Raw genomic sequence first — 12,340 nt, 5'->3', positions numbered from 1 at the left:
ATGAAATGACAGTTTACCTGAGCAGTTTCTATTTTCAATTTGTCAATATTGAGAGTGTTCCTCTGTAATCCACTGGCAGCCAATGACAAAAGCTGCTTCAGAGCTTTAATATCTTCCTGCACTTTAAGCATTGCTTTTGAAGACATTCTACTAATTTCTTCTTGGACTTGTTTTTGTTCCTTCACAAATTTCCTAAAAAAATAAATAAAACTCAGTTTTAAAAAAATACACCTTTGGTTTTATACAGAAAAAAAAGTAGACTGGTGAGAGTTTTAAGTCCAAGTGTTTTAAGAAGCAACTATTAAAAATTCACCTAGAGTTCACAGAATGGCAGTCACAGAATTTTAATTCCTTTATTTATTTAATTCCATTGTTCTGTGTTCTCCCTGATTTCTAAAAGCACCACAATGCTCCCCAAGTTAAAACACTTAGGAGGAGGAGAGGGTCCCCCTGAAACACCTCCCAGCACTCCAGTCTGATTCATCTACTGATGACACCTCACACACTTACTGCAGGTTGTCCACGTCCTGGCAGATGACAGAAGGTAGAGTCTCATCCTTCAGTGCTTTACTATCCCTAAGAAAGATGCCACAGGCGCATTAATACCAGAGATCATAAAAAGCTGACAGCTATCTGTACATCTTCTTTGGAGCAATGTCTCTTTAGGTCTTCCATACCTATAGCTGATTCACTGTGTTGTACAGCAGAAATTAACACAACATTGTAAAACAATTATATTCTAATAAAGATGTTAGGAAAAAAAAAGCTGACAGCTGAGTTCTACAACAGTATGTGTTAAGATACAAGAAAACAGAGCAAATATTCCCCATTTACAGTCTTCCTGGATGATCTTGAAGTTCTTTATAAAGAACAATAAACTTCATGATCTACAAAATAACTAACAATTCATCTGACATGGAGGTTTCTTTTCTAAGGAGATTGGCATCTATTATAAGTACACCTAGATGCATTTGACTAAATGTTCAAGAACAAAATAAGAAAATACTACAGACGGGATGAAATATTAATTTAAGTTCCTCCAGCTCAAAAATTCCATGACTGACTTTTCATTCAGTTCAAAAATATTACAGCATTCACTAAAGGAAGTCTGAAAAACTTCTCACAATGAGTTGCTCACAATATTTTACAACGTCAATCTGTTCTTCAACAAAATAAGACCTAGGAGTAGCTTAAAGGATTGATGACTATTTAAGGAAGACAGGAATAAATGTAACTGGGCTGTAATGGCGGGAGCCGCAGATCTGTACAACTTCGGGGACATAACCCTGAGCAAACGGCAGGCTCTCGCTGCTTCCCCCTTTACGTAACAAATACACACAAGATGTTTGGGAGGCGGGAGCTTCGTCATTTACTTACAAATGTTTTATTTAATGTAATAGAAATTATGGGAGAATACAATTGGCAAGAAAATAATGATCTTCAAATGTATATATGACGTACATGGAGGCTATTCTCCCTCTTCAACATCAGTGAATGGTGCTGGGACAGTAATTTATATATAAAATAAACAGTATATATACATTTTTAATTTGTATATATAAATAAAAAGTGCTCCAAGAGTAAAGTTCCATGAGTTGTTCAACATTTACTAAGTTAAAAAGACACATACATATATTTGTGTTTATTTATATTATTTGGGGAAAACCAACTATTTCCTAGAAATAAATGGTTATAAATTTTCTTAAAGATCTGACCTTCCATAATCTCTCCAGAGCCTATGCTTATTATTTTATTTTTGACAAAAACTTTAAAAGAATTTTTCTTCTAAGTACCTATAAGGTTCCATTTACTTCCAACCATACATTGGCCTATAGTTTAATAAGTAAAACTCTTTAATTAAAATATTTTAAAAGTCAAACTGTAAACTTACTCTGGTCTTGTCCCCGTTTTATCACCTAGAAAATTCAAGAAGCTTCGTGTAAAAATAGGTTATTTATCAATGTATTCCAAATACAAATTTTAAGTTAACACAAACTAAAGTATAAATAAAAATTGTTAAGGATTTCTTAGAATGCCTCTTAAACAGCAGGTGATGTCACGACTTGTCACGAACTCTAAACACAGCATGTTACAGACATGTTTATGTACACATAAACACAGTTATGTAGCTGATGTGCATCCATTTCTTTCAAGGGCAAGAATCTTCCTTTTTCAACTATCTTCCCTGAAAAATCTTCTTGCCTAGGAGTTTAACTCCTGAGAGCTTTATCTGACACTTTTTAAGGCCCTCTTAACAGGCTGCTCCACCTGAGAAAAAAAAATAAGTTGCTAAAACATCTAAGGCTATTTTTTGAATTATGGAGTTACTACAAAGAAAATTAAGTAAAAACAAGAGACAGGACCTTATGTTTAAAATTTTTCATTCAAAGAGAAATAAATCCAAATTTTCTAAGATTAAAAGGATTTTACCAACTTTTAGGATAGTAATTCACTCTTTAAAACAAGTATCTCCTACAATAAAACCCATGTCCAATTTCTGAAATCCCTATACAGATACAGGACACTGAATATTTTACAACTTCATGCATCATGCCATTCTAAGCTCTTCCAAGCGGTCAGTGCAGTGTGTACGCACGCGCTCCAGCCGAACATGCTTTCATCAGAAACAGAATAGGCGTTGCGAAACAAACAAGCAGATCACACACACACAACCAACAACCACAAAAAAAGTGCAAAATGAATTTGGGTTGGAAAAAAGTTTTTAAAGAATATTAGGCATGCCAAGAGCACAGCAAAAAGGGCATTTTCATACTGGTTGGTGAGTAAATAAAGTGGTAAAACCTTTCTGGAAAGCAATTTCACAATATATGCCAAGAGACTCCAAAATGTCCCTCCCTATAAGCCTATGATTCGATTTCTAGGTATCTGCCCTAAGGAAATAACCAAAATATGAACAAAATTTATAATAAAAGCACACAGCATCTTCTGCGTGCCTGGCTCTCCTAAGGTTTTACAAACAGCAATCCTCAAACCAACCCCATGAAGCAGGGACTGTTATTTCCCCTACTTTACAAAGCACCGAGATAGCCTGAATAAGGTCACAGAGCCTGTGAACAGCTAAGCCAGGACCTGCAGCCAGCAAACCAGCTACAGAGCTGACACTTAACTACCATACTATGTTGCCTCTCTCTACAAGGATACCCAATACAGTGACGCTTCCCAGAGCGAAGATCTGGAAACAAACACTAACCGCAGGATGGTGGCTGACTGCACGATGACACATCCATTCATAAAACTGACATTAAGCAGCATTAAAATATTTGTAAAGAATTACGGACACTGACTAAAACTTGTGATATATTACACGAGAAAGAACAGGTTACAAAACATGTACACGGTCCCGATTTTTAAAATGCATATTAAAACACGCATTAAGATAGTTACATAAGACATATGCACATACAAATCTGTCTACAAAAATAAAATCTTAAATGCACAACACACACAAAATTTGTGAACTATAATGCAAACTTAAAAATAATACCTTTACTATTGAATATTTAACTAACAGTCTTCCAGACATAGGAATTTCAGTTCCGTAAACAGCACTGTTAGAACGTGAAATTAAGAGTAACATTACTTACTCTTTTTATCCGATGAGCTGCTAAAATCTATGCCTCCAAGGCCTTCGTTGCCAGCAGCTGAAGTAGCTGCTGCAGTTCCCAGAGACAGACCTAAAGCATTTTGTCCAAGTCCTACAAACAAGCCAGATGCCACTCATGAAGTTCCTCAGTCTTTATAATGATTTCCCCACTGACCAAAGCACTCAAATACATTTAAGTTGGATCCCAGATTATTTTCATTCTTGATTTAGACAAATAGTAAGATACAAGTCTAGAGCATGCTTTGGACAAAGACTGATAATCTCGCTTGGATTCAATGGTATATGTAGTTTGAATGATGTGATTTTATTTATTAAAACGGCCAGAATATATCTGTTCATGGATATTTGTGGATACTCGATTTTATTTGTTGTTTTTAAACCCTCTCTATCAAAGCAGTTTTAGTTTGCATATTTTCAGGTGAATACATCTTGTCTTCCAATCATGCTTTGGAATTCTATACTTTTAAAATAATGTAGTACCGGATGTGTTAATTAACTTGATGGGGGGGAAACAATGTATACAGTCAAATCTTTATGTTGTACACTTTAAATATCTCACAATTTTATTTGTCAATCACACCTCAACAAAGCTGGGGGAAAATAAATAAAATAAATTAAATAAAATAAATAAATAAAATAAGCAAAATTTCAAAGATCCTGCACTGGTCAATCACATAAGTCCATGCATTCTCAAGCTGACACAATTGTGTTTTTAGACAAGATGCTATTTACTTTAAAAACAGGAAATAGCAGGATATACTGGATAAGAGCATGGGATAAATGAAAACTGGATTTAAATCCTGATAATGTGTTAAAAAACACAGCTGAATGAATGTTATGAATTTTTAAAAAATCAGTGGCACGTTTAGGTTAACATAACCATAAAGTAAGCATTGAATATTGTGTCAAAGAACCTAACAAAATTCAGAACAGACCTAAAAACTTAATAACAAGACACAAAAACTACCCTCTAACTCTTGTTTCTATTATTTTTGTGGTTTGCTCCCATGGGAATCTTTGGGAAAGATGTTTATTTATCCTGCAAAGAAATGTACATTATAGTCAACTAATGATTTGGTTATTAGAAGACACTTACAAAATTGACTATAATAAAATCATTTAATACTTGTTTTTAATATCCTGACTTCAAAGCACTCTAACACCCTTTCCTAACATCTATAACAGAAAGCCATTCCCAGAACCCGGCTTATGAGGTCAAGTTGTGCCACAGTGAATTTAGAGGCTAAACGATTCAAGACTATCCAACTGCCGTTTATTAAAAAGACAAATTTCTCTATAGAATAGTTTACTGACTCCGGAAACAGGCTCTTTCTTGCCTCCTTACCTAGTCAGTCAATGCTGAGAAAATGCATTTCTAAAATACGGCAATAATGTATGAACAACTTTATTTTATAATTCAGTTTTTACACTAAAAGGAAAACATAAAGGTTCAAGAGACCACATGATCTGCTCAAAAGACCAAAACAAAGACAGTAAATTTAAACATGAATATTTACTCTTCTGGAGAGTAAATATCACAGTTACCTGATGCTGCCGTGCTTGCGCTTTGGAAAAGCGGCCCTCCCAAACCCGTCAAGGCTCCCCCTAAAGAGAGGCCTGCTGGTGCAGTGGTGGCTGCAGCTGCCGTCCCACTCAGGCTGCTCAGAGTGAATCCTGTGGACGCTATAAACAGTGAGCCCGTAAGCCCCCAAGAGCGCGAGCATCACAGAAAACACAAGACACCTTCTTAAAAACTGACGTCACGATAAACCTGGCTCTTGAGAAAAACCACTCACTAAAGCTAACATTATACATACTTAAGAACAGAAAGAAATAGTACCTTTAAAGCAAAAACCAGTGACAGGAATAAGGGCTTTGGTTAATACCAGCATGGTATCAGGTAAGTGACTCCAGACAGTAATAGAGTTTTCAACCCAGGCCACCAGCTCCACACTCAAAACCAGATGAATCCTAAGGCAAGCAAGGTTTATGCAAACTCTCTACCCTTCCCTGTCACCAAAGTGCGCCTTGAAAACAACGCAGACATCAAGAGTTTCACGTGTGCCCTCTCACCCGCTCCCCTGCTTTGCTCTGTAAAGAGACGAGACCAACTTCCAAGAGGGCCTCTGCTGCTTTAATGCTCAAGGCTGATCTTCACAAACCAGTAATTCAGTAGGTCAACGCTGCTGAATGACTGAAATAAAAATTCTCCCAAACTGAAGTTATCTTTACCAAAGGTGGATACCTACATTCACTGACCGAGGGAAATAAGAACTCAACCAGAAAATGCCACCCTTCCCCGACACGCCTCACCTGCAGGAGTCGACGTCAGAGCGGACGAGAGCGTGAGACCGCCAGCCGAGGCAGACGTGATGGGCAGCGCAAACGGTGTGGCGGACGCCGCGGGTTTACTGAAGCCTAAGCTGAAGCCTGCCGTGGACGCAGAGGTGGTGGCCGGTGGGCCTGTAAAAAAATATCCCAGCTTGCCGTAGCTGCATGTGTATTACACAGGTATCAATCAGGAGCCTAGAAGTCTACTTTTCGTAGATGGAACAAAGGTATATGTACTTACATACGTATGAGAGAGGAAAACCATTCACCAAATCAGGGTGCACACTAAAGATGAAAATCCAATCTATGCGGTAACACTGAAACTCAATCTCAGCCCTACCTCTAAATACACCTAAAACGGCACTTCCCCCTCCTTTCCTTTACACTCAACAGAACACAGTCCTTCTTCTCCAAGACTATTTAAAACATCTTCTCTGCTGCTTGAAATCCTCCTCCTCTGCTTCCGTGTCTGTCAGTGCCCTCCAGTCCCTTCTGTCCATCTCCCTCCTCGGTTCACCTCTTTTTATTTTTTTAATTTATTTACTTATTTTTGGCTGCACTGGGTCTTCGTTGCTGCGTGTGGGCTTTCTCTAGTTGCAGCGAGCGGGGGCTACTCATCGTTCTGGTGCATGGTCTTCTCATTGTGGTGGCTTCTCTTGCTGTGGAGCATGGGCTCTAGGCGCACTGGCTTCAGTAATTGTGGCACGTGGGCTCATTAGTTGTGGCGCATGGGCTTAGTTGCTCCGCGGCATGTGAGATCTTCCCGGACCAGGGCTCAAACCCGTGTCCCCTGCACTGGCAGGTGGATTCTTAACCACTGCGCCACCGGAGAAGCCCTCGCCTCTTTTTTTAAATTGAAGTATAGCTGATTTACAGCGATTCAGCTGTACAGCAAAGTGATTCAGTTTTATACATATACACACACACACACATATATATTCTTTTTCAGGTTCTTTTCCATTATAGGTTATTACAAGATGTTGAATCTAGTTACCTGTGCTATACAGCAGGTCCTCGCTGTCTATCTGCTTTACACGTACTAGTTGTGTATCTCTGTCCACTTCTTAAATGCTCCTCCCGATGGCTCCATTCTTGCTCCCTCACTTCCTGAAACATCTCACCCACTTTCAGAATCTCACTATATGTTCGTGGGTCTAAATCTACATCTACCTGAGCCTCCAAAGGCTATAGCTCTACCTGGATGTCCCTCTGGACCCCTACACATCTCCCTATAAAAAAATTTCCTAAATCCCCCAGGGTCAATGTGGTTGCTCGAGCCAGAAATCATAATCATCCTTGACATTCCCTCGCTCCCCTGTATTATATCAGTACAAGCCCTGTCAATTCTACTTCAGAGATATCCCTGGATTACAAACATCCTCAAAAACCTTAGTTCAGGCCATCTCTCTCTCAAGAACTATTACAATAACCTCCACGATCAGTCTCCTCCAACCTCCAATCTACTCTTGGAATTATCTCAGTTACTTTAAAAAAGAACAAAATAACATGCTGGCGATTCCCCCGACTTAAGGTTCCCACTAAATCTATACATTAGTCTTTAAAATAGATTCTAAAGGCTTGGTACCCAAAACCCTTTCCTATGTGGTCCTAACCCGCTCCGCCAATCTCCTCTTCCTACCATGCCTACCCTCAGAATCCTAAACTCCACGAGCAAAGTACCTTTCCTGTTTCCCTGGATCCTCTGACGACTGGCCTCTGCGCTCTCCCCTCCTGCCTGGAACAGTGCTTCCTGCCCCGCCAATCAACAACTCCTCTCCTCCTCAGCCTTCCTAGTGCCTTTCATGCGTCTCTTAGAGCGCATGTCAGATGACACAAGAACCCATCGCTCGGCCTGCCTGCTCCCTTTGCCTCACAACAGGCTGAAGGTCTTGCTCAGGCACCCAGCGGCCCCTGACCTCATCAGGGTCCTGCACCACCTTCCGCTGATACTCAATGATCAAGGCATTGTGTAGACTCCCGGCCACAGCCAGGAACTAGTAGTTACGCTAAGTTAATAAACGGAGAATTTATGAATGACCTGCATTTTGGCTTCTCCTGAAGGCACTCAGAGAAAAGAAGTCAGAAACTATGCTTCTGGATCGTCCTTGCCACAAGTGGAAGTCCCTGCCAGAGTAACGTGCTGTGAAACACGCACAGGCTCTAAAATCTCAGGACAGGATCCAACTGCTCGCCCTTGTAACCAGTCCTGTCCGAAACTTTGGTGGTAGACAGACGTGCTTTCTGTTGATAACATGTAAGTGGCATCTAAGTGAGGCAAGTTCACCAATCTTTAATTTATTTCAATTTTAAGTTTACATTTAATTAAATTAAGTCACTTTAATTGCAGTTCCTCACTGTCCTCTCGTCCTTTCACATCATTTCCTGGCATCCAGGTCAAGGTGCCGTCACCCTGGTTACCCACATTCCCTGCAGCATATCACGATAGAGAACCACGATATTTTTGAGCTGGAAGGGAATTCAAAACCTTTTGATTACAATACCCTCATCTGACAGATAACTAAAAGCCGCCAGATATGACCATCTAAGGCCTCACAATTATTTAGAGGTACAACCAGCGCTTAATTCCAAGACTTCTGGCCTAAAGTTTGGTTCTTTTTTCACTAAAAGGGCTTAAATGACTGAAAATATAAATGTGAAATAAATTTTGACAGAAAAAGCCAATTCTGTATTAAATTTTTTTTTCTGAACTAAAAAAGGATTACATAATCATCGATTTTTTAAAAATAGTCAAATACTGAAAGGTTCTTTGAAAAGTCAGTATCTATGATCTATATTCAGTTCCTTATATGTTTCTTCTATAGCCCAGCTCTGTGAGAGATTAGCAAAGAGTAGAAAAACCAGAGATCTGGGACCTTCCCTCAAAAATTCCTACTCGGAGTTAATCCTGTAGTTACAGCTGTTGCTATTCCTGGGGACAAAAAGAGAAATAAACTTTAATCATCAGTGGCAGATGGCATTCTTTTGGCCTGTAACAGGGCAAGACTTGGAATCACCCTCAGGGAGTGATGACACTGCTGGTAAGACTAACGCGTATCACAGTATCTTCCACCACAACCACTGCCTAATACAGCGTTCCTTCTATAGCACTGGTTCTCGTATCATAGGCTGTGTATAATTTGATCAATTAGGGATTAAGAGTTGTAAAGTGCAAACAACTATTGCCTATAACAAAATCCAGCAAGGAGGAAAAAAGCTAGTCCAAACAAAACAGCGGCACTGTCTCAAGAGGCACACTGGCTGGTCTCACGTTTACGCCTGCAGTTCTGCCACGGTTTCTGTGTAGCTGTGAAAGTGCTGCAGTCAAGGCTGGCAGCTCAATGCAAAAGGTGGTTACACAGACCAAGAGACTCTGAGGGCAGAGAATAGAGGTAAATAAGGAAGTAAACTTTTAAAATGGTGGATCCAGTGAAGCATATTGCTGGCTTATAATAACAAAATATCTGTATTTTTTTAATTAAATATCAGAAATAAAGTACATGCACAGACTCTAGACAATGCTATACTTTTTTTTTTTTTTTTTTTTTTTTTTTTTTTTTTTTTAGTTTTGGCTGTGTTAGGTCTTCGTTTCTGTGCGAGGGCTTTCTCTAGTTGCGGCAAGCGGGGGCCACTCTTCATCACAGTGCACGGGCCTTTCACTGTCGCAGCCTCTCTTGTTGCGGGGCACAGGCTCCAGACACGTAGGCTCAGTAGTTGTGGCTCACGGGCCTAGTTGCTCCGCGGCACGTGGGATCTTCCCAGACCAGGGTTCGAACCCGTGTCCCCTGCATTGGCAGGCAGATTCTCAACCACTGCGCCACCAGGGAAGCCCAAATATCTGTATTTTTTAAAAAAACTTTTTATTGTTGAAATGCCCACCAGAAACCTTTACCTCCTGCCCTTTTCCCAGTGCAACAATTGTTTTAATAATAAAAAAATTTGAAACATCTCTTAGGTATGTAAATTATAATGTTATAGCAAAATAGGAGGGCTTCCCTGGTGGCGCAGTGGTTGAGAGTCTGCCTGCCGATGCAGGGGACACGGGTTCGTGCCCCGGTCCAGGAAGATCCCACATGCCGCGGAGCGACTGGGCCCGTAAGCCATGGCCATTGAGCCTGCGCGTCCGGAGCCTGTGCTCCGCAACGGGAGAAGCCACAGCAGTGAGAGGCCCGCGTACGGGAAAAAAAAAAAAAAAAAAAAAAAAGGAAGCTGACTGTCCCATATACTAAATTAATTAATGTCCAAATTGTAAACTTGACTCAGTCTTCACCAAGATAAAACACTGCATTACATAATCTAACATAAACTTGAATTACTTTAATTCATTACTTTTAAATAGATTTATTTCCTTTAATTCTTAAATGTATGTGTGTGCTGTCCTTCCTTACACTGAAGTCAGTCACAGCTAACGGCTGGCCCTATCTCTGACCCTTGATCCCACATCCCTGTCTGCCTTTTCATCTCAGTATTTACCATTTTTTAGGTCTACCACCAGTGACGATCCTTGTAAAGGGAGGAGACACAGGACAGAACCTGCAAAGAATGAATACCCCAAACCCACTCCCTGAGAATCTGACAACCCTCCTTACCTGTGTTCGTTCCTCCTAGAGTGAACCCAGTGGCAGGCTTAGATCCAAAGAGCCCGGCTCCGAAGCCAGCAGAAGGAGCAGGTGCTGTCACTGGAGCTGCCGTGCTCCCGAGGCTCCCAAGACTGAGCCCCACAGAAGGGCTGCTTGTTCATAGAAAACACAAAATAAAGTCTACTAGAGCCAATACTTATTTAAGGGAAACGCAAGTTAGCTCTTCGAGGTTATTTCTCCATTTAAGCACCTCACACATCTCCACAGGATACAAAAGTAATCACAACTCACCTTCAACCAACCACGTTCAAATATTTTTCTGTTCTCTATAAAAATAAATCCACATACAAAATTATTCTTAAAAAATGCAACAGCAGTCTTCAAGAAAAGCAGAATCTATAGCATTTAGGATTTCAGATGCCAAGGAGTCATAAACAAGATCACATGTATCCTGCTTTCACCAGTTTTTGTTTGAAAGCTAGCGTATTTTAAAACAGCCATAGGAAATTCTACAAATACGGATCATTTTCCTTCTGAACTATGTATGTACAATTCACACTGCTAAGCTCATCTGTTCTTCCCCGACTGCTAACATAAAGACATGCCCAGAAGTAGGAACGTCACTCGAAGCTGTCCCCACCACCTCTCTGCTGCTGTATCGCCGGCCCTGGGGGTGGGGAGGAGGGACAAGAATAGACATACCCTGGCACGAGGACGCTGCAAAGCAAAGCTCCCCTCTAAAAAGACTGTGTAAGATCAGCAGAAACCCTCTTCAGAGGTTCTGAAAGCTTAGAAGAGAGCAGCTGATAATAACAAGTGATGTGAACAAAGTTTACAGCTTTTCAACTGTTCTTAGCAAGCTGCAGAGGCTCAAATTTGCTACCTATAAATGGTAGAACAAATGAAAACAAGCCAAAAAATCTTGACAATTTGACACTTCAAAAATTATGTCGGAGGGTTAAGAGAGGTTACAACATGTGTAACATAATGGGAAATCCCGTTCATGCTACATATGTATCTTTATTACTTCTCTCCCTGGCCTTCCACATAGACGTAAACACCATGGCGGAACTGCATGTCAGTTTTTTAAAAAAGCTTCAACGCCTGCGGCATTTCAATGGAAGGGGCAGGCAGTACTGCTCTGGCCAGGCTCCGGTACCAGCTCTCCAATGTGCTGGTACTTGTATGACAGAATGTTTCTGGGCCTCTATCTCCTCATCAGCAAAATGGGAATAACAGTACCCACTTAAGATTTTTTGTAAAGATTTAGAGATTACGAAGGGCAAATTAACTTCACTCAATAAATGCTGTTGCTACCATTATCATAAGAAGCACTTATAAATTCAACTAAACATATCATGTACAAGGTTCTACGCCAGTTAATCACTGTGAGGGCAACGGAGAGGGAGGAGTTTTCAAGGAAGGAGAACCTGAAATCAGTCATCAACACTGAGCAGGAAAAAGGAGAGGGTGCACCCAAATTGTGTCTTTCCCTAGTAGCACGTGTGTACGTGCCCCTCTGTGTATACAAGCACAGGGGGCTGGCAGAGCAGGGCTGCAAGGTGTCACCCAGAATTAAAGTACAACTGAACCAAAACGTATTTTTAAGAAACATTTTGTTGGCAAATTATGAAGAATCAAATTAAGGAAATGTTTATTATGCTACCCTTCCTCCCAAACAAGTCAGTAATCCCATGTTTTTACTGCTATTCCATAAATACACAAAAGATATACAGTGAAGGTATGTATTTTTAAGACAATTAAAGTATTTAAAATTTCTTGACAATCTAAGGTAAGTAACGATACA

At 40.2% G+C, this 12,340-nt stretch overlaps 1 protein-coding gene across 4 annotated transcripts in view; it reads right to left on the bottom strand.

Annotated features, from left to right (window-relative positions):
• Positions 1-12,340, bottom strand: part of NUP58 (nucleoporin 58) — a 35,038-nt gene that overhangs the window by 19,926 nt on the left and 2,772 nt on the right. Inside the window, exons 2-8 of one of the 4 annotated variants that reach the window (XM_079902845.1) lie at positions 10,543-10,685; positions 5,939-6,088; positions 5,171-5,299; positions 3,606-3,716; positions 1,892-1,916; positions 511-576; positions 18-192 (exon numbers count right to left, since the gene is read on the bottom strand). In XM_079902845.1, the coding sequence (XP_079758971.1) occupies positions 18-192; positions 511-576; positions 1,892-1,916; positions 3,606-3,716; positions 5,171-5,299; positions 5,939-6,088; positions 10,543-10,685 (799 nt within the window). Of the gene's footprint in view, positions 1-17; positions 193-510; positions 577-1,891; positions 1,917-3,605; positions 3,717-5,170; positions 5,309-5,938; positions 6,089-10,542; positions 10,686-12,340 lie in introns of all 4 variants that reach the window. The other 3 variants (XM_079902843.1, XM_079902844.1, XM_079902846.1) reach the window with 3 other exon arrangements.

The sequence above is a fragment of the Stenella coeruleoalba genome (assembly GCF_951394435.1).
Source record: "Stenella coeruleoalba genome assembly, chromosome: 18".
Taxonomy (NCBI): Eukaryota; Metazoa; Chordata; class Mammalia; order Artiodactyla; family Delphinidae; genus Stenella; species Stenella coeruleoalba.
The sequence above is the reverse complement of the archived record's forward strand: the minus strand, read 5'-3'. Positions and strand labels throughout refer to the sequence as shown.